The sequence below is a fragment of the Penicillium rubens genome (genome assembly GCF_028828025.1).
Source record: "Penicillium rubens strain IBT 27055 chromosome Unknown utg000002l_segment0_segment0, whole genome shotgun sequence".
Classification (NCBI taxonomy): Eukaryota; Fungi; Ascomycota; class Eurotiomycetes; order Eurotiales; family Aspergillaceae; genus Penicillium; species Penicillium rubens.
The window spans coordinates 2,928,027-2,955,750 of NW_026890600.1; the positions used below are offsets into that span (position 1 = coordinate 2,928,027).

The 27,724-nt window shown below is 47.5% G+C and overlaps 9 protein-coding genes across 9 annotated transcripts; 3 read left to right on the plus strand and 6 right to left on the minus strand.

Annotated features, from left to right (window-relative positions):
* Positions 1-53: 53 nt before the first annotated feature.
* N7525_003598 (nucleoside deaminase) lies at positions 54-830 on the minus strand (the record flags this gene model as incomplete). The annotated part of the gene is made up of 5 exons (XM_061212757.1): positions 54-130; positions 186-283; positions 341-549; positions 606-710; positions 762-830. 5 exons carry the CDS (start codon positions 828-830, stop codon positions 54-56), a joined length of 558 nt encoding a protein of 185 aa, XP_061069778.1.
* Positions 831-1,476: 646 nt separating this feature from the next.
* Positions 1,477-10,294, plus strand: atrA (protein kinase MEC1; the record flags this gene model as incomplete). Its single annotated transcript, XM_002558950.1, has 25 exons — positions 1,477-2,056; positions 2,112-2,776; positions 2,832-3,130; positions 3,188-3,586; positions 3,644-3,796; positions 3,853-3,949; positions 4,029-4,508; positions 4,563-4,808; positions 4,860-6,089; positions 6,156-6,696; positions 6,756-7,224; positions 7,277-7,583; positions 7,639-7,736; positions 7,788-7,880; positions 7,934-8,095; positions 8,163-8,262; positions 8,312-8,506; positions 8,555-8,846; positions 8,896-9,093; positions 9,144-9,268; positions 9,326-9,414; positions 9,469-9,591; positions 9,696-9,868; positions 9,923-10,041; positions 10,103-10,294. The coding sequence occupies 25 exons, from the start codon at positions 1,477-1,479 to the stop codon at positions 10,292-10,294; spliced, it is 7,425 nt and encodes a 2,474-aa protein (XP_002558996.1).
* A 363-nt stretch (positions 10,295-10,657) lies between these two features.
* On the minus strand, positions 10,658-14,371 carry N7525_003600 (putative AAA family ATPase; the record flags this gene model as incomplete). Its single annotated transcript, XM_002558948.2, has 4 exons — positions 10,658-10,853; positions 10,948-11,121; positions 12,089-12,780; positions 12,839-14,371. 4 exons carry the CDS (start codon positions 14,369-14,371, stop codon positions 10,658-10,660), a joined length of 2,595 nt encoding a protein of 864 aa, XP_002558994.2.
* Positions 14,372-15,086: 715 nt separating this feature from the next.
* Positions 15,087-15,847, minus strand: srgA (Rab family GTPase srgA; the record flags this gene model as incomplete). Its single annotated transcript, XM_002558947.1, has 3 exons — positions 15,087-15,409; positions 15,478-15,745; positions 15,818-15,847. The coding sequence occupies 3 exons, from the start codon at positions 15,845-15,847 to the stop codon at positions 15,087-15,089; spliced, it is 621 nt and encodes a 206-aa protein (XP_002558993.1).
* A 767-nt stretch (positions 15,848-16,614) lies between these two features.
* N7525_003602 (NCA2 family protein) lies at positions 16,615-18,682 on the minus strand (the record flags this gene model as incomplete). The annotated part of the gene is made up of 4 exons (XM_002558946.2): positions 16,615-16,852; positions 16,916-17,041; positions 17,095-18,606; positions 18,666-18,682. The coding sequence occupies 4 exons, from the start codon at positions 18,680-18,682 to the stop codon at positions 16,615-16,617; spliced, it is 1,893 nt and encodes a 630-aa protein (XP_002558992.1).
* A 684-nt stretch (positions 18,683-19,366) lies between these two features.
* N7525_003603 (sterol desaturase family protein) lies at positions 19,367-20,411 on the plus strand (the record flags this gene model as incomplete). Its single annotated transcript, XM_061212758.1, has 4 exons — positions 19,367-19,392; positions 19,419-19,659; positions 19,712-19,797; positions 19,853-20,411. 4 exons carry the CDS (start codon positions 19,367-19,369, stop codon positions 20,409-20,411), a joined length of 912 nt encoding a protein of 303 aa, XP_061069779.1.
* Positions 20,412-20,908: 497 nt separating this feature from the next.
* On the minus strand, positions 20,909-22,676 carry N7525_003604 (putative COP9 subunit 3; the record flags this gene model as incomplete). The annotated part of the gene is made up of 5 exons (XM_061212759.1): positions 20,909-21,376; positions 21,447-21,599; positions 21,685-22,134; positions 22,194-22,430; positions 22,509-22,676. The coding sequence occupies 5 exons, from the start codon at positions 22,674-22,676 to the stop codon at positions 20,909-20,911; spliced, it is 1,476 nt and encodes a 491-aa protein (XP_061069780.1).
* A 394-nt stretch (positions 22,677-23,070) lies between these two features.
* Positions 23,071-24,563, plus strand: N7525_003605 (glutamate-5-semialdehyde dehydrogenase; the record flags this gene model as incomplete). The annotated part of the gene is made up of 3 exons (XM_002558943.2): positions 23,071-23,371; positions 23,428-23,589; positions 23,653-24,563. 3 exons carry the CDS (start codon positions 23,071-23,073, stop codon positions 24,561-24,563), a joined length of 1,374 nt encoding a protein of 457 aa, XP_002558989.2.
* Positions 24,564-24,832: 269 nt separating this feature from the next.
* N7525_003606 (Mitochondrial carrier protein) lies at positions 24,833-27,430 on the minus strand (the record flags this gene model as incomplete). Its single annotated transcript, XM_061212760.1, has 9 exons — positions 24,833-24,945; positions 25,005-25,372; positions 25,469-25,573; positions 25,687-25,808; positions 26,131-26,355; positions 26,418-26,554; positions 26,602-26,877; positions 26,942-27,265; positions 27,323-27,430. 9 exons carry the CDS (start codon positions 27,428-27,430, stop codon positions 24,868-24,870), a joined length of 1,743 nt encoding a protein of 580 aa, XP_061069781.1. The 3' UTR covers positions 24,833-24,867.
* Positions 27,431-27,724: the final 294 nt, after the last annotated feature.

A 27,724-nucleotide genomic window follows, 5' to 3' on the forward strand; every position in this document is an offset into this window, starting at 1 on the left:
GAAGGTATTGTGTAGTAAAATTATGTCTGGAGACCGGATCCGAGCCTTACAGCCTACCAGGTCGGTGACGCTTCGTCATTTTCGAATCTGGTGTTCAACTCCCGATTCTTTTTCGGTCTGGGGTTGGGAGCTGATATATAATCAGCAAGTAATCAAGGCTGGAGTTTGTGCGTCCTCATTCCTACCTTTTTCGTTCTCCTGTATGTAGAAACGACGGAGCAACATGATTGCTTCTTTCTCAAACAGCCCACCATAGACAGGGTATGATGGGTCAATTGAGGGACTGGGTCCGGTTAGCCTCGATCGGTCGACGACCTTGTCTTTTTTTCAGAGTACTGACTCGGAATGTAATGAAAGAACACCTCCAGTGCCTCCAAATCGATCATTGGCGCACCCGAAGTACACACTGCGGATGCGGTACTGCTTCAGGGCGGAAGCACACATCACACAGGGTTCGACCGTAACATAAAGATCGGTGGATTGCAATGCCGACCTGGGGTGGCTTTGAAGCATCTCTGCGATCGCTATAAACTCGGCATGTCTCGTTCCCTAGGGGGCGGTCAGCGGTTTCTATTTAGATATCCATGGATTTAGCAGTCACTCACATTCATAGATCTGTTTGTGTCGTTCATGCCATACCCCACGATTTGATCGTTGTGCACCAGAACACAGCCAACGGGAGTTTCGCCTGACTGAATAGCCTTCTCGCCCTATGTCTGAATGAGCATATTTCGATTCTCCGGCATCAGCGAGTTTCATACCATCAACAAGGCTTGTTTCATGAAATAACCATGTTTCGAACCCTCCAGGGAGTCACCCTTGAACTCCATGGCCAATTCGAAATTTATCTTCTTGCGTATGTTAGACTTCTTAGATTTAATTGACTTGGCTCCAGTGCCTGGTGAGGTATCTCATGGTCGAGAAGTGAAGTCAGAAGAGGTAAAGAGCAGTGGCACCCGAAATTTCAACGTGAGGTTGACCAACTCTGGACCAAAATCCAAGATCCAACATTGATACAATGGACATTCGCTTCTATGGATACTTGGAGTCGCCCCGGAATCTCTTATATCTCTTGGATATCTCGTATCTCGATTTTGAAAAATTTCAATTTATTTTCCACATTTCCTATATATGTATGTACACATGCCGAGTTTATACATATGTAGCGATCGCAGAGATGCTCTGAAAATCAAATACGCCTATATGGAAAACCTCATCAATTACCATGGACCTTTTTACCCACCCTGATAGATATGATTTGTAGAATGATTCAATGATCACCAGCTCTGATAATATTATAAATTGTATGCGCGCAGACAGTGGATATCTGATGCCTCAGGTGTCAATCGATATATCAACTCTATCCGCGTATCTGCGCACTTCAAACATCCACACGAACACAACCCAGCCTCGGAACTTACTTAAACGCGAGGAATTGAAATTTCAAACCTGATATTATGAACATGTGTTTACCCTATGGCAATCGAGGGAGAGAATGAACGGGCCACTGCGCCTGGGAACGCTTGGAGATCTGAACCTGCCTCGTCGATCCTTGCTTCGCGTTTCGTACCGCATCTTGCAACCCAGGGAAATGAATCACATCTAACTCGGGAGACATTTGCACAGCTTCGCCAGGAACTTCTTAGTGAAATACAAAGTCAACTACGCGTCGATGAAGATGTCACTGATATCAACAAACTTATATGCATTGTCTTGAAGGCCGGCCTAGAGCTTAACCCGAACCGGAGCGCATCAGAGCAAGATTTGGAAGCGCAAGTTCTCGACTGCTTAGATATCATCCAGGCCAGCATTGAGAAAGCGCCACAAGCTCTGTGGGAATCCTCTGATCCTCTCATCCTCGGAGAGGATATACATGCTCCTCTATTCGCATGGCTCATCCTACGACTAATTCGACTCGCCACCACCTGGTCCTCCGAGACTGTCCAAGAAAAGATTCAACTTCTTTGTGCCAGCTTAGCTTATTCCCAGTTCAAGCAAGCCCGTTCATTGCCTGCAAGCTATGCCGTTGCTGCATTTCTGCGTGCTTGCACGTCAGGTCCGTTCATGGCCCCCGATGATATAGAAGATTGGGTCAAATTAACATTTGCTAGATATCTTGTGCTCTCTAGAAACATTTCAACGGAGCAATTCCTGGGATACCCGCCCCGGAGGGTTGTCGATACCCGCAGCAAATGGATCGCTTATTGAAGACACCCAAAACCTAGGTCTCTCCCCTGGATTATTCAACAGCAACACGGCTCTTGGAAGCTTTGTGCAGACGGCCTCTCTGGCCTGTCGATTGCTTGATTCGTTCAACCCGAGGGGCGAGATGCAATCCCGTGCAAAACATCATGATCTCATTCTCCGCCAAAATTTCTCGTGGGTACTGAATGGTTTCCATCGTCTTAGACAAGTCATTGTCGAGTGGTTGCAAGTAAAAGGAGCACAACTCACATCGGAAGATGCAATTGTGCCTTTGCAATACCTGACATATTTGCACCGATGCTGCGTACCAGAATCGACTTTGGCTGGGCTTCTCTCAAACATGAGCCTGACTTCAACTTGGTCCCAATGCTTGTGCGGCTTTCTGAGCCTTGAGAACATAGGAAGCCTGCCTTCTGTTCAGGTCATTCTAAGTCGCTACTTGTGCGATTTGGCAGAAACCGCAAAATCCTCTCAGCCTCTGATGCAACAATTGAGGGAAACCCTGCTTCCAGTGCTGACAGAAGTTAAAGACGGTAATTCCAGCCTTCAGTCACCTGAGTCGTGTCTCTGGGTAAGCCTTCTCTCGTATCTAACATAGGCGGGTTACCGAGCTAAAACCAGACTAGAGCCCTCTCCAGGCCTTACATGCCCAGCTTCTAGATACAGCATCGCCATTGACAGTCTGTCCACCCAAACGATCACCAGGGGATGTTTACGAGGGGTCAGATACGCCATTTCAGAGAGTCGGGGTTTTGCACCAAGCAGAGCCGAATGAATATGCCCGGGCATCGAAGCGGCTGTGTCTCCCAGGTCTACCAACGGGATCTACCAGTCATGGCCTGTTTCACTTGCTTGCCGGGAATGTATCGACGATCCTTCAATCCGATTGTGGCAAAACGATGGCGGATCTACGCAGCTCCATCCAGTGAGTGGACAACAGATACCTACAAAGGGGTGAAATGCTAATTTATCTATGTGAAAGATCATCCTGGGAGGGACTCTCCGAATCTAAACGAACCGAGGTATTAGACATCCTAGGCAAAATTTGCTGTGCAACGGCAGAGAAGCTCGTGAGGAAGCCCTCGGATGTCATAAAACGAGACACACTCTTTTGTCAAACATGCGATACGGATCAGTATCAGACTGATCGCTCGGGAAATGAGGAACATTCCGAATTTGAAGAGATATGGTCGTTGTTCAACTTCATCCTACCCAAGCTTACACGCGCGCCTGGTCCTCGGATATCTGCAATGGTCGCACTCAGAAGAATTTTGATGCATGCTCCAAACTCCAATCAAATGCATATTTCAAACTCTGCCTCAGGAGAATTCTGTCTTCACTCGCTCCGGAGCTCAATCAGAGAACTGCGTGTTGCAACTGGGTACGTTCGACGGTCCTGAAAGGCACACTTTCGCACTGGATACTAACTATTTTATAGACATTCAGTGGTAGCTTTCGTGCGCTCAAACCTACCAACAGATATCCGCCGGGCCAATTTCGTCGTTGTGCTTGAGTGGCTTAAAAATCTTTCTGGAAAAGATGATATGCCATTACAGGAAGCTTGCATCCTAACACTCTGTGGGCTGGCAATGTGCGTTTCTGTTCTCCAAACCCTCGCTACTTTATCTCACAATTTGTTGTATATAGTGTCTCGGAAGATGAAGAGAAGAACATCATTCTCCTTCGGCTCTTGGAGTACCTCGGTCATCCAAACCCCTACGTTTGCGCCGTGGCTTACAACGAGGTGCGTACCCCTGAGATTATGCCTATATTACTTTGCTTTGGTTTCTAGAGATATGGAAACAGCTTACATGTGAATTTAGTTAACCAAACTTGCCCAACAATTTTCCTTGACACCTGCTGGCCTCTTTCGGCCTTATTGGAGGACCCTTTCGGTGACTGTGGTCAAGAATCTCCAGTCTCGCCCGTATATGGCCGAACAGCTATGTGATCTGCTTGGCATGAAGGTTGATGGTTTCCTACGTTTGACAGAAGTCCATGTCTTGCCCTACCTGGTTTTGACACGAAAGCGAGACATCATTTGCAGGATTGGAGCAAGCCGCAACGAAGGTGAGTCTGCTTTTGACGTCTGCTCGGAGAAGAATAACCTGGCCGCGATCCTTGCTTTCCTCCTATCGCAGCAATCAGACAACCCCGAGGGTATGATCATGTCTCTTCTAGCGGATATAGACCCCGCATTCAAGGGTCGGTCTTTGGCGGAGTTGGTGAGGATCGAGCCAATTCTCATTGCTTGTGACTTGCTGAAGAGCCTTGGCGATGCGGGTGAGCAAAAAAAGGAGAGGGTATGTTCTTGTTTCTTTTCACCTTTTCTGGACCGCTAATGAGAGTCCCTTCAGTTCAACCAAGCCCTCCATCGATTAGCCACATTTGTCCCGCGAAAGGTTGCGCATGGAAGTTCATCGAAGAAAGCGGATCTAAGTCAATTCATCGAGGAGCACGTACTCGGTATTATCACACAATTCGCAAATGCTATCAACGACTTCCAAGTGAGACAAACATTGGCAGAGAAGAGAAGAAACATCAAAGCCATTGAAGAGATGATCAATATCGCCCAGGGTCATGTTAGCAGTGCATTGCCTCAGGTATGTATACAGTCTTGCAAATCGTTCAATTTTAGTGACTGAACATTGCAGGTTTGTGCATGTCTCCGGTCCGCGCTAGAGATTGAGGAATTGTGTGATTATGCATTCTCTGCGTGGAAGACATTGATCAGTTCTCTTAGTGAAGAGGACCTTGAGCCAATAATTGATCAAACGCTAGCGATTGTAATCAGATATTGGGATAACCTGACCGAAGAGAGCAGAACCCGCGCATGCCAACTGATCGATCATATTTTAACTAACCACCCGAGTCTTGTACGAGATACCTTCAGCACCATGCCTTCGCTTGCATCGATTCCAGAGATGGCTGCCTTTGATGCCAAAATCAATGACATGAGAGCCCAAATGGACGTTAGAAGCCAGTTCCTGGCATTAATTCGCCGCTGCCAGAGTGAAAATGCCACTGTTGTTGAACAAGCTCTAATGGAGTTGGCTCCCTTCCTGTCAGCAAATGAAGAGTTTCTCCATGACTCTGTTCTGAGTGAACAACCAGACCCTGTGATTGCTCAGCTAACTAGGTCATTGTTGGACTGTTGTGTTAAGTTCAGTACCACCTCAGACAGCATTACTTTATTGTCGGCTCGATGCCTAGGGCTTGTCGGCTGTCTCGATCCAAACCGAGTTGAAACAATCAAAGAGAAGAAGGATATCCTGGTCTTATCCAACTTTGACAGAATGGAAGAAACAGTCGCATTCATTCTTTTCTTCCTTCAGCATGTCTTGGTTGATGCATTCTTGTCTGCTTCCAACACTAGGGCTCAGGGTTTTCTAGCATGGGCTATGCAAGGCCTGCTCAAGTTTTGCAAACTGAATGCGGTATTGACCCAGCGCTCCCGCGATTTACAAGTTGATGAGAAGTATCAACGCTGGATGGAGCTTCCGGAAAGTGTTCGCAACACTCTTACACCATTTCTTACGTCTACTTATACGGTCACTGTTGTGACCAATCATACTGAAGTCAACTATCCTCTCTTCTCCCCCAAATTGACTCACAGTGAGTGGCTTCGAACGCTGGTGCAGGATCTTCTGCGAACTGGGAATGGAGACAACGCAAAAATGGTCTTCTCAATATCGAGTCGGGTTGTGAAGGGTCAAGACATTTCCATCTCTTCGTTCCTTTTACCATTTGCGGTCCTGAACCGCATCGTGGGAGGGACTGAACAAGAACAACAAAATCTTCAACATGAATTGATGAGCGTTCTTTCACATCCTGTTCCAGAGACAAACAACAATGCTCGGGAGACAATCATAAGCAGTAGCCAGGTGAGAATCTCCGAGGAATCGAACTGGCTGTCCTATTACTGACAAAGGCCCTTTCATCGACGATAGAGCGTTTTTGAGGTGCTAGACTACCTGTCTAGATGGCTGCAAGGAAAGAAAAAGCATCTTAATGGCCTCAATCACAATTCCAACCAAACGAGTCGTTCTCATAAAGATCAAAGCCGTGACGCGCTCATTGATAAATACTCATCGCAGATCAAGTCTGTCGAGAATCTCTTATCCTCAATACCGCCCGAGATCATCTCTAAGCGAGCTGTTGAATGTAAATCATTCTCCAAAGCGCTTTTCCACTGGGAACAGTACATTCGAAAATGCAAGCCCCACGGGGAATCACAGGAGAGATCCAGCCTCGAGCCTCTATACCAAAGATTACAAGACATCTATAGCCAGATTGACGAACCCGATGGAATTGAAGGCATCTCAAGTCATTTGTCTGCACTGGACATTGACCAGCAAATCCTTGAGCACCGGAAAGCTGGGAGATGGGCCACGGCGCAGAGTTGGTACGAGCTACAACTCGAGAAGGAACCCGACAACGTCGATGCGCAATGGAATCTTGTGACCTGTCTCAAAGAATCGGGCCAACAAGGTAAGATCGAACATAAGGCGGTTGTTACCTGTTCCATCTTCTTGCTCACCGTTATCTAGATGCTATTCTCACTCGTTTCGAGGTCCTCAAAGAAAATGAGACAGCAGCTTCACGGTTCCTGCCCTTTGCGGTTGAAGCTTCGTGGATAATGAGTAGATGGGACAAGCTAGAGGGCTATCTTGATCTTTGCGCCAAACAGGGAACTGAAGAGTTTAATGTTGGGATAGGCTCAGCTCTTGATGCTCTGCGTCAAAAACAAGACGAGTCATTTACTGGTAAAATCAACGAGCTCAGGCTTAACGTTGCCCGGTCACTAACCACGAATTCGGTGGCGTCACTACAAGCATGCCATGATGACATGCTCCGGTTACATGCTTTGTCGGAGGTCGAATCCATTGCCAAAGCACAATCAGGCCAATCGCGACCGGGCTTGCTGGCTGCCCTAGACCGACGTTTGGATGTTTTGGGTGGTTACCTTTCCGATAAACAATACCTATTGGGATTGAGACGAGCCACAATGGAGCTAGCGTGAGTTCATGGTCCACGAAGGATGAAACAGATAGCTAAAAGTACGATACAGGGGCGAGTTTGCGGATTCTGATATATCCGCTGCATGGCTCACCAGTGCTCGCCTTTCGAGAAAGGGCAATTTCAGCAGTCAAGCGTATCACTCGATGCTCAACGCAGCACGGTTGAAAGACAGATCTGCTTCCATAGAACATGCGCGACTCCTCTGGAAAGATGGGCACCATCGAAAAGCCATTCAGACTCTAGAGGGTGCGATTTCTGCCAACGAAGCTACCTCGAGTACATCTTCTTCAGTCGAAATTGAAGCCATGTCGTTTCTCTCAGGTCGTGGGCAGCATCAAAACGAGTCTACTGCTCTCGTAAGTGGCACAACGCAGTTCACGTGGACTATATTGTAGATACTAACCCGTCTAGGCTCATTTGATGTTAGCCAAATGGACGGACAGGGCAGGTCAGACCCACTCTCAAGCCATTGTCCAGAGATACCGAGAGGCCATCAAGCTGTATCCAAAGTAAGTTGCATTACCATCGCTTTAACACGGTCAGTTCTAATGGGCAAACAGGTGGGAAAGGGCACATTATTACCTGGGGAAGCATTACAATAAAATTTTGGAGTCCGAGAAGGCCAAGCCCATGGGAAAGGAAGCTCAGATATAGTCAGTTGATCGGACTTCGCATTCCCCAACTGAGACTGACCGATATCACACAGCTTAAGTGGAGAAGCTACAAAGCTTGTCATTGACAATTATCTTCGCTCGCTGACATATGGGACCAAATATGTCTTCCAGACTTTGCCCAAGCTTCTGACCCTCTGGCTTGAACATGCCTCGATTGTTGAACAACCCATTGATCCGAAGAGAGGCGATAACGAGTAAGAAAGAGTCTACTGGTGTGGCCACTGGTAAACATTTCCTAATGATCGTTTCACACCACACTAGAGAATTTCAAAAGCATACACAAGCGCAACGGAAGAAGAGTCTCGATGAGATGCATGCACAACTGAAGAAATTCATCGACAAACGCTTGCAAGCGGCTCTGGTGGGTTTACTAATTTTGATTTTCCGGGACAGCTAGCTGACAGTTGTAGCTGTTCACGATCTTACCCCAAGTGGTTGCCAGGATTTGTCACCCTAATGCCACAGTCTATGATCTGTTGACGCGGATTGTAGCTAAGGCAGTTCACAACTTCCCACAGCAAGGTCTCTGGACAGTCCTCGCCGTTGTCAAGTCCTCCAATAAGGAACGAGCTAAAAGGGGGTACAATTGCCTACAGAAGATCATAGTAAGTGTCATCCGTCTGAAACAGAGTGCGAGGGACTAACTTGTTCAGGACTACGGTAACAAATCAAAAGGAGAATCCTCAACAGCGTCGGAAATCCGTCGCATGATCACTCAAGGTACAAAGTTCTCAGAGGAACTACTCCAACTCTGCCTTGCTCGGGTGGAGGAAAAGTCATCTCGAGTGCAACTCGCCCGCAATCTAGGGTTCAATCATAAAGTTGCGCCATGCCGATTAGTGGTGCCTTTCCAGGCAATGTTGATCCCAAGTCTCCCTGCCAGTCAGAACATCGAATACGTCAAAGGCTTCAGGGCCTTCCCTCGGGATCCAACAACCATCGAGGGTACGTTAGCAACTTCCTATTCCCGCAGAGACGAACTAACCGAAACTAGCTGTTTTGGATGAAGCGCAGATTTTGAACTCGCTTCAAAAGCCACGCAAAATCAGCCTGCGAGGATCTGACGGGAAGATCTATAACGCACTTTGCAAGCCCAAAGATGATTTGCGCAAAGATCAACGTCTCATGGAATTCAACAACATGATCAACCGATTCCTCAAGAGAGACGTCGAATCAAGCAAGCGGCGCATGTGTAAGTGAATTCATGAACTTTGGGCCCTTCCAGAGGCTGACCCCGGACAGACATCAAAACATACGCTGTGACGCCTCTAAACGAGGAATGTGGTCTTATTGAATGGGTTGATAACCTCCGCACACTGAGAGAGATCGTCATCAAGTTGCTGCGTGAAAGAGGCATTGCACCAAATGTAGGTATAACCACATCTAACACAATACCCAGACTGTGTTATTAACGTGTGCAATAGTACAACGAGATCAGACATACCTTGAACGAAATCTGCGCTGATCGATCATTTGCAAAGTTGCCTTTGTTCACCACTGACATTCTGGCCAAGTAAATCCTCCGTTTCAATATCATCCCGTGAGTCCACTATACTGACAGTTGCAGGCTCCCTCCAGTTCTTCATGAATGGTTCATCGAGATGTTTCCTGAAACGGAGGCATGGTTTACAGCGAGATTGAGGTATACACGGTCTTCCGCTGTGATGTCAATGGTAGGATATGTTCTTGGGTAAGTTCTCTCGCCGTTCAATGATTTGAGGGCTCTCTATCTGCTTCCACCTCATGCCCTGGAAGTTACATCACGCTAACCAGTTTTCTTTTCTATATATGAAGTCTGGGCGATCGACATGGCGAAAACCTTTCATTCGAAGAAGGAACAGGCGGCCTCCTACATGTTGATTTCAACTGTCTCTTTGACAAAGGCCAAACTTTTGAAAAACCCGAGGTGGTACCATTCCGATTGACTCATAACATGATCGATGCCTTTGGCGCTTACGGATACAATGGTTCGTTTGAGGATATTCCCGGGTTTTACTCTCACGCTAACATCCATGGTATAGGTCCCTTCAGAAGGACTTGTGAAATTACACTCAGCCTGCTGCGACAAAACGAGGACGCCTTGATGACTGTTCTCGAGACTTTCTTGCATGATCCAACCACCGATTTTATTGGGAAGAGAGTGAGTACATTTCAACTCCGATACCAAACGAGTCAGCTCCTAACAAATCTCTTTACCCCAGCGTCGCACCCATGTGAATGTCCCAGACACACCGGCTGGCGTCTTGGAAGATGTTCGGAACAAACTCCGTGGCTTCATGTCTAAGCAGCCCATTGCACTTTCAGTGGATGGTCAAGTGGATGAATTGATCATACAAGCAACAGACAAGAAGAAACTGGCGTCAATGTACATCGGATGGTGTTCGTTCTTTTGAATGGTTTCTTTTCTTTTTGGAGGTTGATATATTCTGTCCAAGTCATACATTTGAAAGAAAAAGAAAAAGTGTAGTCCTTCCAGCCTTGTTATCTTTTGCGTCTGTCGCTGTTTCATTACTACAATAAGACTAGGTCTTATCCTACTTCTCAACAACTGAGTATACATATGAACTACTTGAGAAGGGAGCGCAAAATCTCGTAATCCGTACATTAAAAGTAGTAGTGGAGTTTGTTGGCTGTTGCATAGAAATAGCTACTCTGGATATTCTGCAAGAGAAATTCAGTTTCCCGCACCGAATATCACACGCAATCCCCCGTTAGGGTTGAACCAATCCGCAACAAGACACGGGACTGGAAAACTCTCAGCATTCAATGTCGATTGTGGCCTCGGTTCCGGTCTGGACTGCGACTTCGGCTGCTGTAACCATAACTGCTGTAGCTTGGGCTCCGGCGTCGTCGATGCCGCGAGTCTGTGCGACTACCTCTGCGGGGTGGCGGTGAGCGAGATCGAGAAGAGTATGATCGGGAACGAACTGGAGATCGTGATCTCGATGCAGTCTGGGGCCTATAAATGTCATGGCGTTCTGTAGGTCGACCGCCTCCGTGCCGTCTGGGCGGAGATGACGGGCCTGCGTATGGTCCTCGGCCGTACCTGGGGCGGCCGCCCTTCCCTCGAGTTGATGCAGGGGGTGGGGAGCGTGAGAATTTACGGCGAGGGAGAACGATTGAGACATTCAAAATGGCCCCGTCAAGCTGAGCCTCGTGCATGTGGGCAATGGCTGCCTCCGCATCGGCGGGGTCGTAGTAAAGGATATACGCAGTCCCCCTATTTGTCATGACTGCAAGAGTGTTAGGGGACAGACAAATCTTGAAGCGCGGGTGAAAAGTGAGTCTTACAAGCTTCGTTGATTGGAAGATCGAGATACTCTATCACCCCAAAGCCCCCGAAGATCTCTCGGATGTGATTCTCTGTGACATTTTTTGTCAATTTTTCTACCACGATCTGTTGGGAAGAAGACAAGTCAGCTCCAAGTTCATGTATATGATGGCGGGCGCTGGGTGGAGAGTCATATCACAACAGGAAAAGACTGGCACTTACCTTAGCACTTCTCGGAGGGCTAGGATTGGGAGTAAGTGAGCGGCTTTCGCTTCGGCTATTGTAACGGCGACCACCTCGACTGCGACTGCGAGATCGGGTTCGACCACGAGACGGGGATCGGGATCGGGTTTTTGAACGATAGCGATCGCGTCGACCGTGTGACGGACTTCGGGTAAGGCTTCGGGACGGGCTTTCACTTCGGGGTTTCGAACGATGTAAAGAATGAGACCGTGCTCGGTCCTGCTCTGGTGAACGTAGAGGTGAACGTTCACGAGGTGATCTCAACGACATTTTGAAGATTCAGCGCACACGCGCCAAATGATTCCCGGGGCTTCAAGTGGTACCTAGGTATAGATTGGATATGTAGAGTAAGCAGCTCTAGATCACCTAGATCGCGAAGAATTGAAACAGGAAAGTCGAAAAGAGATAGAAAGGGAGAACTTGGAATACTATGCCAAGAGATAATATGAGAGAGAGAGAGAAGAGAGAGGTTAAGAGAAGGGATGTTGCACATTTTGGCACTAACCTAATTCGGTATCCACCTATACACTTTATACGCTCTTCAGCTCTTCAGCTCTTCAGCTCTCTTCAACTGATTTTAAGATCAACTGGTTTTAAGAACTTATATCTTTGATTGTACAGCCATTTTACATATATAGGTATTTACTTCTGGCCCTCTCTCCATCTCTCATACTCTTCGATGACAGTATCCGTAATTTGCCGCCGCACTTGTCCCAGTGCATATTCAAAGTGTTTCCACTGCACATCCTGCTCCTGCTGTGTTTCCTCCTCCTCATCAAGTGCTGCATCTCCCGCAGTTTCACAGATGCTCACAATCTCGGCACCAGAATAGCCCTCAGTCAGAGATGCCAGATTATCCAAGTCGACTTCTGGGTTCACCACAGACTTATTGGTCCAGATGCGCAAGATTTCCCTGCGCGCCTCAAAGTCCGGGGGACCAATATAAAGTATATTGTCCAATCGCCCGGGTCGCATCAATGCGGGATCTAAGACATCGGGCTTGTTTGTTGCAGCAATGACCAACACGTTTCGGAGCTCCTCGATACCGTCCATTTCGTTTAGCAAAGTCGTAAGAACATTGACTCCTCCCGAACTGCTACTGCGTCGAGCAGCAATAGCATCAATCTCATCGAAGAATATGATACTTGGTCGTGCTGCTCGGGCCTTTCTGAAGATCTCTCTCAATGCTCGCTCAGACTCTCCAACGTACATGCTGAGAATCTCTGCACCTTTGACTGCCAGGAAGTTCAGCCCCGCCTCTGTGGCTAGGGCTTTGACTGTCAGTGTCTTGGAACAACCAGGTGGGCCATAAAGTAAAACACCCTTTTTACTATTCACGTTGAGTCTGCGCATCCGTTGAGGGTACTAGGAAAAATTAGTCTTCAATGCAAGGGTTGTCCTGGTACTCGAATACAGATCTTACCTTCAAGGGTCGCTCAACCGCTTGCTGGAGGCGCTTTTTGATATCATGCTGTCCACCAATGTCTGACCATCTCACCTTTGGGGTTTCCAAGAATACTTCCCGCATGGCGGTGGGACGGATTTCCTGCAGTGAAAGCAGAATATCGGTTTCTTGTATCTCCAATGAGATGGCCGATTCATCCTCGCTGAAACCTTCCTGATGCCAGCTAAATGGGTCGGGCTGGCTGGCGGAGATGGCTGTGGAGTTTTGTTCCACGAGTTGTCGTTGTCGGGCTTTGCGACAGACCAATTGCAGAAGGGCGAAAAGGTCGGCTCCGACGTATCCGTGTGTCTTTTCTGCTAGTAGGTCTACTAGCTCGTCCGTTAGACCAGCAGATACTGGCCCCCGAATGGCACGTAGTATTTCAGCTCGGTCCTGAGCGGTAGGGACTTGTATCTCAATTTCTGTCCCGAGTCGGTGAGGCGTTCTGAGGGCGTCATCGACTTGGTTGGGGTGTCTTGTTGCGGCCACCACGAGGACCGATGTGTTTCGGATAGCATCTAGGTTCTCACAGAGGACAGATGCAAGCGAGTGAGACTCAATCGAGGTTCGCTTGGGGGCAATAAAATCCAGCTGGTCGATGATGATGACACTGGGATTAGAGCGAGCCGCCTCCTGGAAAATATTTCGCAGCTTAACCTCGCCCTCATGGGTACTTCTCCCCAAAGTTGACATGCCGACTTTGAATGTTTGCTTCCAGCCAGCCTTCTCGATCTGTTCTAGGAGACTTGTTTTGCCTGTCCCCTTTGGTCCATAGAGTAAAATCCCTCGGCTGTTCTCGTAGAATGATGGCATCGCCGGCTTCCGTGGATCAACATTAAAATCAGACAAACTTTCATTGATGTCGTCAATCTGGCGGGAGAGGCCTCCGAGACCAGTAGGTTGCACCTCTATGCCTGAAGATTTTTCTTCTTTTCTTTCGATGACTGGGCCAAGGGAAACCTTCGAAGCCTCGGTGAACTGAAAAAGTGTATGACTAGAGTGAGGGTTCTGTGAATGAATATTAACCACTCGAAAACTCCTGGGTTGTCCCTTGAGCTCTAGGTCAAACGTCAAGCCTGTCGTCAAACTCCCGCATCGGAGAAGCTTTTCATCCAGGGCCCATTCCCAGTGGGATCTGTCACTTTCTGAAATTGAGCCATGTTTGGCAATTTTCTCGGGATCGGAACAGTCCGCCAATGTCACTATGTCGACGTTGTCTAGGGGCCCTTCAGCCCTGGTGATAGAAACTTTCTCTCCAATCTTGATATCATAGCATTCCTGCAGTGTCCTTGATATTTGCATGACTGTGCTCTGGATGTTCTCTGACGCATACCATGCTATGGCAGTCTGCGGCGGCCCATCGCCTTGCCTTAGCGTGCAGACGCTCTCTGTTTGGAGCCTTAGCGCAGCTAACGAAGAGGAGGATAGATAGACACGAAATGCATCTTTGAGGTCCTTCCGTGCTTGCTGCTTTGACAATGGACGAGCAGTAAAACTGCGAATGTCGGACATGATATGAAAAAGGACCTTGGTGTGTTCTTGTAATCCTGTCTCTTTTTGGGGGATCACTCTCTTCTCTTTCTGTCTCGGATATTTAAAAGCTTGAAATCAAGGAAGATTTTACAGCATGAGACTTTCTCAGCACTGAAAGTAGAAGAAACAATCCAAATATTTTCCAGAAATTTTTGGTGGGGGAGGGGCAACTCCGGGAGAACGGTGAAATTGAAATTGTCCTTGTATTAAATCAAGCCTTCAATCTTTCTATTGAAGGGGGGAAAAAACAAAGCAACTATTAAGAAGATTATTCAAAAAGAGAAAAAGAAAAAAGACAAAGACAAAGAGAAAAGAAAGAATGGAAAGATTTAGAGAAAAGTGGGTCACCCAGTTCGCTACATTGTACTTGCTCACCTACATATGTATGTGTATATATAGATATGTGTACCTACTATAGAACCAGATCAAAGAAGGGATAGAAAAAAAGTATAGACACAAACTACGAGGTATCACAGAATATGGACAAGTTTGTATGATACTCGAATGTCCATAGGCAGCCAATTCTTTAGGCATAAAACTTGGACATTCAGATCTTGGCACATGATAATGTAGCGAGCAGAACAAAAATGAGATATCGACGGAAAAGAGAGCGCGGGGGGAAATAAGAGACATGGGAGTAGCTTAAAACACAAGGGAGATCATGGGCAAAAGACAAAGGGTGATGATACAACAACTAACAACACTTGCCCCCAGAGTTACCATTCGGACCGGAGCCTTGCTGGTCTATATTAACACCCTGAGAACCAGATTGTTCAGTCTTGGAAGTGTCCATCCCTTTTTTGATATCCGATGCAAGGCTGTAGAATGCCTTCTCAATGTTGATGTTGTTCTTGGCCGAAACCTCGAGGAAGGGAATGCCGAGTTCATCGGCGAGCTGCTGGCCTTGTTCAGTAGAAACTGCCCTTTTCTCTTCCCAGTCGCACTTATTTCCAATGAGGATCTTGTGTACGCCTTCACTAGCATGTTGCTCGACGTTTGAAAACCAGGTTCGAATGTCTAAACAGAAGGGGGAAAAAAGGTCAGATACCTCTAGCAAACTAGGAGAAGGAGGGGGGGGGTCATACTTTGGAATGATCGTTCATCTGTCACGTCGTAGACTAGCAGAATACCCATGGCACCTCGGTAGTATGCCGTCGTGATAGTGCGAAAGCGCTCCTGGCCTGCAGTGTCCCAGATCTGCAACTTCACCCTCTTGCCATCCAACTCGATCGTACGAATTTTGAAGTCAATTCCGATTGTAGTGATGAATGATGGGGTAAAGGAGTCTTCGCTGAATCGCAGTAGACAACATGATTTACCCACGCCCGAGTCCCCGATCAACAACAGTTTAATCTATGACAAAGTTAACACTGTCAGGACTTTGTGGGGAAACTGGTTGGATTTTGAACAGCGGTGAATACTAACCAGGAAATCATAATTCCGTGTGCCAGCCATTATGGATTATGGCGATATTTGAGTAGAAATTAAGCACCGAAGCTAGCAGCACTGTGGAAGATGGATAGGAGACCGAAGTGATCCGGAGATTCGTCAAGTCGAGCGACAAGGGGTATTGGGTTTGATGTTGTCTGGGGCGAAGCGGAAGGAGTAGATGCAGCTGCAGGATGAATTGGAGCAATCAAGTGGTTTAGGTTGATGGTTTTCCCAAGTTGCCCCGAGGACTTATCAGGAGCTTGGACAAATGTTAGAACAGCGCCCAAGTTGATAAACGGGCAGGAATATGAAAAGATTGTAGACTTCAAGCAGAGATCCACAACCAAGCATAGATGAGCTAAAGATTTCTGAGTGTCTTATGGGAAAGGAGGCAGAACGATGCACCACCTACGGAGTGGAGGTGATGACGGTACGGTAAGGAGGATCTCGGTATGTTATGTAAGCAACATCATGCCCAGGTGGGATCCATCCATCCATGGATGGATACCTACGTAGGCAACACCTATAAGCATATACTGGCTTTTATCATTTAGAAATGTACATGTATATCTTCATGCTAAATACACTTTGATATGTATGATACGTAACATGAACATGTCTATCTTGAATGTCTCACTATACAGAAAAAAGCCGGGTTTTGTACGTTTCTGGGCTCTCAACCCTAGCAATTGTATACAGACAATGAATGATCTATATTTAATTGTATGTTGATACATACCTAGGTAGTATATCAGGTGTTCTAGGATGGAAATGTCTATTGCCACCAACACCTATTGGAGATACGCCCATCTCATCCTTTCGATCACGCGAAGTTGCTTGTCCACTCCATCCTGAACATTCAAGAGATCCTGGATGTCTTCTCGGAACTCTTCGTACTGCATGCTTCCAAATATTACCCTAACATGCAGAAGGAGAGCCTCTGCCTCACAAATCAATTGGCCAGCGTCCTTGTAAGGGACAGTCCCATTGGATAAAACCGTAGAAGAAGTCAAAATCCGGGCCACATTCCTACACGTAAAGTATCGGAATTAGCTTGTTAAGGGGTTGTACACCAGTCTGAGAGAATCATACCGCAATCCACGTCTCAACTCATGTCGTTGCTTGCCTCTTCGCAATCCTCGTCGGCTACCGAGAAGGCCACCTAGCCACCTCATAGTTGCAAAGGAAACCAAGATCCCAGGAGTCAACCCAACAAATCTAAAAGATATTAATGGAAAAAGAAATCAGGTTGGAAGGAAGCCCCAACATACCCAAATACAAGCTCCTGGCTCTTCAGCAAAGCATCGATACCGCTAATGGCAATTTCCACGTCGACCTTCGTCTTCTGGATCTGGATCAAAAGGGCACGGACAAGATCGCCTCTAACAGTCCCAACGAATGGCGACCGCAGGTCCCTTTCATATGCTTTGAGAACGGGGGTCAAATCACCCTCCTTGACAGAATTAACGATGGCGGTGGTATCCGCCACCGCACCCTGGTGAAGATCCGGGCGATCGCGGACAAAGTCCACTACCATTCTCTCTAGGCTTTCCCGATCAGCCAGTAAGCTATTCTTGCTCATTATCGCAATCTCGCTTTTTTCGTCATGTCTGATCGTCCCAATGAGATTTCGGATTGGATGAACAACCCAATTACCCCAGAAATCGATAGTGGTTGTACCGATATCGGCAATCGACTGGATGATTTCCTCTTGTCGGCTGGCCAAAAATCTCATTGATGCACTTCCTGAAAGGAGAACGGCTGAGACTGGTAGCCAATAACGGACGATGGATGAAGGGCGCCCATGGCGACGAATAAATAAAGACGTTGAAGTGGTATGGTTTGGCAACTTCCCTCGAAGAACACGCACAAGTCGCTCAATCAGATCCAAAGGTCTATGCACGGGATTGTCCCTCTGTGTGTGCATTCTAGTGTCATCCATATCCCTCTCCAGAGTGGCAAATACTCCCTGTTCCAATTCGCGAGTGCTAGGTTCAAGTGCTATATGATGAAAGATGGCTTCAATTAAAACCACCGCTCTGTGAACTGCATCGCACCATTGGGCGTTGATAGTCCCGGGGCTTAAACTCGCGGAGTCATTCGCTTCGAAAAGATGCCATCCCTCCATCAAAAGACCCAGGCTGCTGGTATGGAGGTCTTTCATTTTCAGGAGCAAGTCTCGTTTCTGCCGTATTTCTGCTCGGGATGATCTAACTGGGGATAGCAAATTGGCACCTATGGAGTGTCCTCCGAGATTCCAAGCAGTCTGGCGGGCAATCTGGTAAAACCGGGACCATCTGGCAGTGATGGATGGGGCTTCTTGATAGATCTGAGCGGCGCATGCATCCTTCGTCCACCTGCAGAATTGCGCTGGGAATTTCTGAACGGTATACAGACTGCTGTACCATACAGACCCCAGCATCTCACCCCAATAATAGGTCTCATCGTGCAGTTGAAGTGTTTGATCCAAAAGGGTGTTCATGACCAGCCCTGAAGCCTGAATGGCGGCCTTTGCAACCACTATCCACACATGGTCTGACAGTTGTGCACTGTTTCCCCCGCGGAGAGTGATCTGTACTAAAGTTCCCGAAAGTAAATCTGCCAACCGACTAGGAGGTAGAAGGGATTGGGTCTTGGAAGTCACAGAAATGGAGTTGATGAGATCGTGCAGTTGACCAATTGACTCAAGAGATTCATTGGATAAATCTGTGGCTTCTAATCTCTGTGGGCTTGAGATCTGTTGCTGAAGGCGATCAAGCTGAGTGTTGACGCCACAAACAGTTCTGTGTAAAGAAATACAAGTTAAGTATAAGACATTTTTCAGGAACTGTATCTCACTCACTCTCGTATAACAGACATTCCCAGATGTTCCAATGGTATGAGGTACAGCTACCCTCAGAAGCTGACCATAGTACCTACAACATAGAAAAACAGTGAAGGGTTAAGGTTGATGTCGTCATGCATACAACAGTGTGCAAACTATGCAAACAGTGCAAAATTAGATATTTATAACAGATATTGCAAACCATACAAACAACCCCAAACTATACTTGAGCCTACACAGTAGAGAACATACTGGGTCACGGGATATGGACATACAGAAGTACTTTACCTTACAACATACAAGGCCAAAATTCCAAGAAAATGATCGTAAGATGTACGGAGTACCTACAGCATAAAAATGGTTTTAGTAAAAGGGTCTGGATTTCCACTGGAGTCACCGTGCTTCTTCAACCAAACAAAAAGCAGCGAAATCCGCATGACCTGAATTTTATGCAGGTGGGGTGATCTCGGATGGGGATCGGCTTGCCAGTGGCCTTACCCCTACGCGTACGTTCAGGGGGAAAAAAAAGTTGGATCTCGCCACGTCGGGATTGGACTGTCCTTGATCTTCTTGATCTTCTTGATCTTATCCCTTTTTTTCTTTATAACCTTGGATAGAATCACTTTTCTTCTCATTTCTTCTTTCTGACTTCTGGCTTCTGACTTCTGACTTCTGCTTTTCCCTCTCTTTACTTTCTGAAAGGAGAAACAACCTTCACAATGTATGGTGATCATGTCCTTTACCTGTCATAGTATCTAACATACCATATAGGAATTCAACGGTCTTGTCCTCCGGGACGTACTGGGGCCAATTCGAGGAGATTGGCAAGTACAATGCCGACCTGAATGTGGCCGAGAGATTGTGGGCGGCCTGGTATGCCTGGATGCAGAACGATGTCCTGGCCACTGGAATCATGTCATTCGCCATGCATGAGCTGGTCTACTTCGGTCGCTCCCTACCCTGGATTTTCATCGACACATTGGGTCTGTTCAACCGCTACAAGATTCAAGGTGTAAGTGGCACCGCACCCTTCAGTTCATTTGGTCACTTCTAATACCGGGCAGAACAAAATTCCATCGCTACGGGAACAATGGGATTGCGCCAAATTCGTGCTCCTGAGTCATTTCACTGTCGAGCTGCCCCAGATCTGGTAAGACTTGAATCTCCTCTAAATGGAACTCCAGGTGGTCTAACATATATGCTAGGCTCTTCCACCCCATGGCACAATTCTGCGGACTTTCAACTTCGATCCCATTCCCTACCCTTTGGACCATGGCATATCAGATCGCAATCTTCTTCGTGATGGAGGATACCTGGCATTACTTCTCCCATCGTGCTCTGCATTGGGGTCCCCTCTACAAGGCCATTCACAAAATCCACCATCAGTACTCGGCCCCCTTCGGTTTGGCTGCTGAATATGCCTCACCAATTGAAGTGATGATCCTGGGCTTTGGAACTGTCGGGTGCCCGATCGTTTGGTGTGCGATGACAGGCGACCTGCACATTCTTACCATGTACATCTGGATCGTCTTGCGCCTGTTCCAAGCCATTGATGCTCACAGTGGTTATGAATTCCCGTGGAGTCTTCACCATTTCCTTCCCTTCTGGGCCGGTGCCGATCACCACGATCTCCACCATGAGAAGTTCATTGGCAACTATTCCAGCAGCTTCCGGTGGTGGGACTATGTCCTTGACACTGAGTACACCCCAGATGCGCTGAAGCGCCGAAGGGAAAACAAGGCCAAGGCGTCGAAGGCCCAGTAAGCAGTTGCATGTTTACATGTTTACCTTTCTTCATCCACATCATGCTTGCCTCTTTCAAACCCGTGTTCGAGTATTTCTTTACGGTGTTTGGTCCTGGATATCTTCCAAGGTTCCAGCGAGTGTGTAGTTTCCCATGATACATATTATCTTCGGGATAGTAATGTGATAATGTATTTAATATTTCGATGTGCCTTGTCATAGGATGAGCCGCTTTAGATTTGCAATAGAACCGCTATTAATAACACATCCCAATTGTCCAGGTGCCCCAGGTTACCGGCGGTAATCTATATATGCCGCAATCACAAATTGCATCTCCCTAGGTGCCAGCAGGTATCACTATGTTGTACTCGGCCCAACGCATGGCCCAACCCCTAACTCATTAGGTGGTCTACATGCACTACAAGTGACTAGCACCACAAGCAATACATTCAAAGCAAGACTATTCGGTCCTTATTGCTCCTTGATACCATAATGATGAACTCAGGACATGTCACCCATTAAATCCTCATCCATCTCAAGTCCAGTTTCCCCCCAGTGGGATTGACTTCACTAGAGCCTGACCAAACCTGTCCCTTATGGAGGCTATCAACGTACTCGTCGCTTAATCCCAGGTTATTATTGGTTTCCCCAAGGTTAATCACCAGGGTCTCCATCAGCTTCATTTCTTGCTTCAGTTGGGACTGTAAGTCCAACTCATGGGAGAGTCGAGGTAACGAATGAATGGATGAGAACCGTAGCATAGAAGACTCAGCATGATCTTTGGTCTGCACCAGTGTCGCGTTTAAAGCACGAGACATGATGAGGGATGAGACAGCGGGTCCAGTGACTTCTGCACACACAGGGGAGGGAGACACCTGCTTTGAAAGGTCGGCCATTGTTAAAGCTGCAAAGGTTTTCCCAAGCTTGATCACAGTCTGACTGAAGAAAACAGCCACTACCTGAGCAACGAGGCCGAGATTTTTGTCCTAACGCAGAGATATTAGTCCTGAGTGTCAAAACAAGACAATCTACAGTGTCGATAGAGCCGCCACCTACCGCGCTCCAGACTCCCATGGCAGCATCAATTTCAGCGTTAAGTTTCTTCAAATCACCACGTTCAAATGTGTGAGCAAGAATAATATAGGGCCTCGCAAGTGATTGATACACTTTCACTACATGAGGTGTTGTGATGCTCGGAGGCGGGCAGAGCTGCTCACGGAAATAATTAGCTCAAGAAAACAATAGTGCTCGCGCTGCCGAGTTCGTTTATTCTCTTATTGAAGATATAACTCACCTTGCCCTTCTCGAGTAAGCCCACCAGCACCCATTTCTTGTAGGCTTCCACCATAATCAGGCTCACAGAGCTGGTGGTAGGCATAGATATGACAATCCCAAGGAAATGAAGTGCCTTGCGCCACTCCTTCAGCGCCATGTACACCATACCACCATAAAGGAAGTACTGCAAGTAGTCTCGATAAGATATCTTGGATGAAACCTCGGAAGCTTCAGTCATAAAGGATACACTTGACCCGTGATCGGCGCAGAGCACAGAGGGCTCTGAAGAGGGACGTCCAAGTGAAATTGGGAAATGACAAATCTGCTTATTTAAGACAGGCAATGCACAAGAATATGCCTTGGCCTGGAGACAAAGCCGGACAAGCAAGAGGTGACTCGAGGTGAAAACGGCACCTGATGGGTCGAGACGAAGCATAGCGTCCTTAACCAGTGTAGCGCCTAGCAGTGGCTGTACCAGTGTTAGGTTAGCAATTATACCCAAGATATGTTGGAAACTAGCCGACTCGCCGTTGATGCAGCTTGCGAGGCTTGCCCCACGAGCTCAACAAGAAGGCGCCATTCTCGTCCAGCGTATCTGACTTGCACCCCATCGAAACTCGCCAAAAAATGTGCGGCGCGTGTCCATAGCTTCCCCGAGGGGCGAATATCCGCTGGGAATAAATCGGCATTCTGTTCCTGCACTTTTTGTATTTGCACACGCAGCACGAAGAGGAATGGGATAGAATCTATCGCTGGGTCAAAACGCTAAAGACAAATGAACATTAGCTGCCAGCCTATAGAAACTTCAGAAAAGCAATATGTGATATAAGTAAAGGTGCTTACATCGAGAAAAGACTCATCATTGGCAAATGACTCGAGTGCCTTGGTCGTTTGTAGCCGCCTGAAGTATTCAACTAGCTCGCGGATCCGACGGTCATACTCGTCGCTGGGTAAGTGATTAGAGCTGTGTAAATGCGCCGACGCAGAGATAATATCCGAGAGAAGTGTCATCCTGGCTCGGTATGGAAGAAGAGCACAGGATAATTTGGCGACAAATGCGCAAAGATGTGTTTTCTGTTTCGAGTCTCTTTTGCTTTGTGATGTCAGGATTGCAATAAGATGGAGACTCAAGGTTGGAAGAGGAAGAGAAGAGCAAAGGGGGAAGAAGAGAGGTTTGGATAAGGTGTTTCTAAAAGAAAACCTACTGTCGTAGGTATGTGTATGTTGGTAAAGAAATGTGACGTAGGGGAGTTGTGATGATTATTGGGAGACCCCGGGGAGGTGGGTAAATCCGAGAGCGGGATCGATACGCCCCTCCACACTTTTGACTCATTTCTTTTTCCTTGCCCTACTACGTTCCTACACTCGTTCAATTCCTATAGGATATTATAGGATATTATTTGACATGTCATTGACCGAATCCGCAGCATTTGATGCTGCTCACAGCGCATCACTTGCCTCTCGTCGCCTCGCAACCTTAAACAATGATGAACGCAATAAAGCTTTGACGTTGCTCCATGATGCATTGGAAACGAACAGAGAAGATATCCTTAAAGCCAATGCTAGGGATGTGGAACTTGCTACTATTGCGGCCGAGAGCGGTAATTTGAGTCAGAGTGTGCTCAAGAGACTTGACCTCTCGCGGCCTGGAAAATACCAAGACATGCTTGATGGAATCCTGAGTGTGCGAGATTTGGATGACCCTAGTGAGTGCAGTTTCCAATATTTGAGCTTGATGAGACGGGATCTAACCCAATCATAGTTGGGAAAGTGACACTACGAACCCTCCTTGACGATGGTCTGACACTCGAGAGAGTCAGCTGCCCTATTGGTGTACTACTGATTATCTTTGAGGCCCGCCCAGAGGTAATCGCAAACATCGCTGCGTTGGCTATCAAGTCAGGTAACGCTGCTATTCTGAAAGGTACACGCACGCCCTTGGAAAGGTTTCATGGTATTGTTCAATTGACGTAAATCAACTTTCTAGGTGGGAAGGAATCTATGGAGTCCTTTGCGGCAATCGCGAACGTTGTCTCTAAAGCTATCGCCGAATCTCGCGTGCCAGTTGCATCGATCCAGCTGGTCAAGACACGCGACGTGGTGTCTTCTCTCTTGGCCCAGGATCGGCTGATTGACCTAGTCATTCCTCGGGGTTCCAACGAACTTGTCCGATTCGTGAAAGATAATACGAAAATCCCTGTACTTGGACATGCCGATGGTCTTTGTTCTGCCTACATACACGCCGACGCTGATACCGATACCGCTGTCAAAGTGATTGTGGATTCAAAAACGAACTATCCAGCGGCATGCAACTCATTGGAGTGCTTGCTTGTCCATGAGGATACCCTTGAATCTGTCTTCCCGGCGGTAGCTGCTGCTCTTCTAGAGAAAGGCGTGACTCTCCGTTGTGATCCTGACTCAAAATCTGCGTTGACAAAGACATTGCCAACCGAGAAATCAGCGCAAGTACAAACGGCCACCGAATCCGACTATAACACTGAGTTTTTGGACCTTGTGTTGGCAGTGAAAACAATTCCCTCGACTGACCCATCGACCACGGCCGTGGAGGCTGCTATTGCCCATATAAACATGCATTCCTCCAAGCATACCGAGGTCATTTTGACCCAGTCCAAAGAGGTGGCGGATATGTTCATGAGCGGAATTGACAGTGCTGGTGTTTTCTGGAATGCATCTACTAGGTTTGCCGATGGCATGCGGTTCGGTTTTGGTACGGAAGTTGGCATCAGCACCAACAAGATTCACTCCCGAGGACCAGTCGGACTTGAGGGCCTGACCATCTACAAGTACTTGATCCGGGGAAATGGTCATGGGGCAGCGGACTATGATGGTGAAGGAGGGAAGAAATATCTCCATACTAAACTGCCCATAGACCAGTAATCGACCTCCAGTGTAACGCATTAATAGAAGGATATCATTTTAGAAAAGATTTTTTTTTTCCTTTGCTTTCTTGTTTGAAAAATCCCATAAGAAAAAACTTAGGACAAAGCCTGATTCAATTTTCTTTTGCCCCTTCATTCGTAAATTCTCATCTTCCAGTCCAACCAAAGACATCCCGCCACTTTAAAGTACACAGACTTGAGGCATCTGGCTAGAACTGGAACGATTCCAGGCACCGGGAAAGTCAATGTGGCCAATGTATGTTTCACAATACATACACACCGCATTATCCTCATCAAGTCCCTTAAACCTTGAAACCCTTGGAACGTCTGCGACCACGAGCGCGCTCGAACTTGCGGCCCTTGCTTCCCACGTACGGCTTCTGTTTTGAGTCAGTAAATTCGAATCACACCGTCTCATTGTCCAGTCGCAATAACGCACCTTGTCGGTGTGAGGACCGAAGCCGAAGTGCTTCACGGCCTCACGGGCGTTCTTGGGTCCACGGAGGAGCAGAGTGTTGGCACCGGTAGGGGCGCGGAGAGCAAGCTGGTCGAGAGTCAAAGTCTCACCACCGGCCTTCTCAATGCGAGCGCGGGCAGTAGCGGTGAAACGGAGGGCAGCAATCGACAGCTTGGGGATGGTCAAAAGGCGGTTGTCGTCGGTGACGGTGCCGATAACGACGACAGTCTTGCCCTTCTGTGCCTCACTGATGTTGGCAACAGCGCGAGAAAGGGAAACCGGGGGGCGGTTGATTCTCGACATGAAGAGACGACGGAGGACGGCCTTGTTGAAGTTGGACTCGGTGCGGCCTATCATGCATCCCATATCAGCCTCATTAAATCCTCACAACGGTACACCTGTAGAAATTGCGCTGCAAACGAAAGTCGGAATCGGGGGAGTCATACGAGCCAAGAAGCGGTAGAGCTTCACCAGAACCTTCAAGTAGACGTTGTCGCTCTTGGGAGCCTTGCGGTGGCTGCTCCGCACATGGTGGCGGTCCAGGTCGATACCTGCGATTTAGAGATTGTCAATGGAATGAACTTAGAACGACGGGAAAAAAGAAGGGATTCGAATGAATGCTGCGAGATGCGATAGTCGAGCGAACAGAGATGATTGAACATACCCATGGCTGTGTATTGGTCGACTTCCCGGGAAATAGCTTGCTGTCGCACCCGTATGGAAAGTGCAGGAGGTTTTTGATCCTTGACTTTCGGCTGGACAGTGGTGTGTGGGTTTAGCCCTACGCTAGACTATACTAGGAAAGGCGAGGCACATGACCTGGTTATAGCCACGTGACCTATCGCCCATCAAGTTGTCACCCAGTCACGTGGTAGAAGGGTCTCATTGCCTCTAGCCCTGGAGTAGCGAATTACTCCGTCCGGAGTATAAATGAACCTTATCTTTTAAATCCTGTTATGGCGTACCTGAGTATGTACGGTACGTTGTCTATTTGTACAGCATACATACCAGATCACTTTTATCCACTGTTTGTTTATGTGCATTGTGTATAATCAAATGTTCGTAATAATAATGCGAAGAAATATCTAGGTACATGTATTATTTGAACTATTCTCTATCATCCAGGCGGACAAAGAAATCACGAGTCATCTCGAAACTCAACCAGCTGCTTGCCATACTAGGAGCAACCTTCAAAAGATTCGGCCCTATCCCCTTGAAGAGTCCACGCAGTCCCTCTTCAGCCACGATAACCCTCACAGCATCCCAGATCGAGGTGTATTGGTAACCCATTCCAGACATTGTGTTGATCTGGAAGCGCCGACGTAGTACATCACTAAAGAATAGTCAGTTTCACCGGGTTTAGCAAGGCTTAGCAAATAGAACAAAAGAACTAACAAAGGATATGTACAGGTCTGGGCGACTGCTCCAGAGATCGCGCCAGCCAGTAGTTTTCGATAGGGGCTAGGGTTTTTGTCCCCTTCCGGTGTTAGATACTTGCGCACTGATTCGTAGGTCATAAAATTGAGTCCCACCTGTCGCTTGTCAGTTGTGACCAAGTCAAATTAAGCTGACAACTCACATATGGGGCCACCCCAGCAACAGTGGGGGCAATTCCACGATATAAAGCCTTTGTCCCACCTTCATTTTTATAGATCATGGCCATTGTGGTGAACATGCCTGGCAGCTTTTGGCTTGGATCTCTTGCTCCAAGATCGGCAAATGAAGCGGATTGAATAGAAAGTCGGGTCCGAACAATGTCCAGGGGATAGGTGATAGTCACCGAGGTGATACCGGCGACACCTCCACAAATAAGGCGACGCATCGGGGTCATTTCACCATCGGGAGACTCGACGAACTGGATCAAAGAAATGTCAGTTTGGATCAAACCTTAGTTCTGCAGGATAGGAGCAAACACCCACTTGCTTGTAAAAATTATAGCTTCCAAACTGTACCGCAGAATAGGGGATAATACGAATACAGTTTGTTCCATTTCCTCGCATGAAGCCCCGCCAGCCTTCTTCCCGCCCCATCTTCACCAAGGCTTTCCAGATCGACAATCTGTATTCTGTTCGACCGACGCTTTGTACTTGAAGAAGAATTTTCAATCGTTCGAGTGGTGACACTATGGTCCTGGAAACTGCACCAGCCACTCCACCAGCCATAAATGCAGCCACCACTGGTTCGGCGAGATTCCTTCTAACACGAACCAGCACCGCGGGGTTCTCCTCATTAACCAGCTCCTGCTTTAATCAAACTGTCAGCCTCCTAGTTCATATTATTGGACGGGGGTCTCTTCTTACCTTGGCTGAACTTGAACCTGTGGGAAATTTAGACAGGTTCTGCAGGGCAGGCTTCGCTGCGCCCTCCAGCTGCTCTTTCTGAACAGCATCCTGGCGATCTAAGCTCATCTTGACGATGTGCACATCCGGTTCTGCAGATGAGGTTGATAAAAAAAAAGTCCTTTGTGATCTGCTGTAAAATGATTTTCCCACAACTCTTTTAATCAGAAAATGAAGCTTGGTTGTTGCTGTAAATCAAATGCGATGAAGCACTGTTGGTGTCGTGCTAGCCATGAAGGTTGATTGTTTTCGGAGGCTCGGTGATCTAAAAGCACATCATTGATCTTGCGTCCCGTGGTGAATTGTTCGTTTCAATGGCCATGTAACCGAGGTATGAAAGGTAATGTTGATAGATTTGCGAAA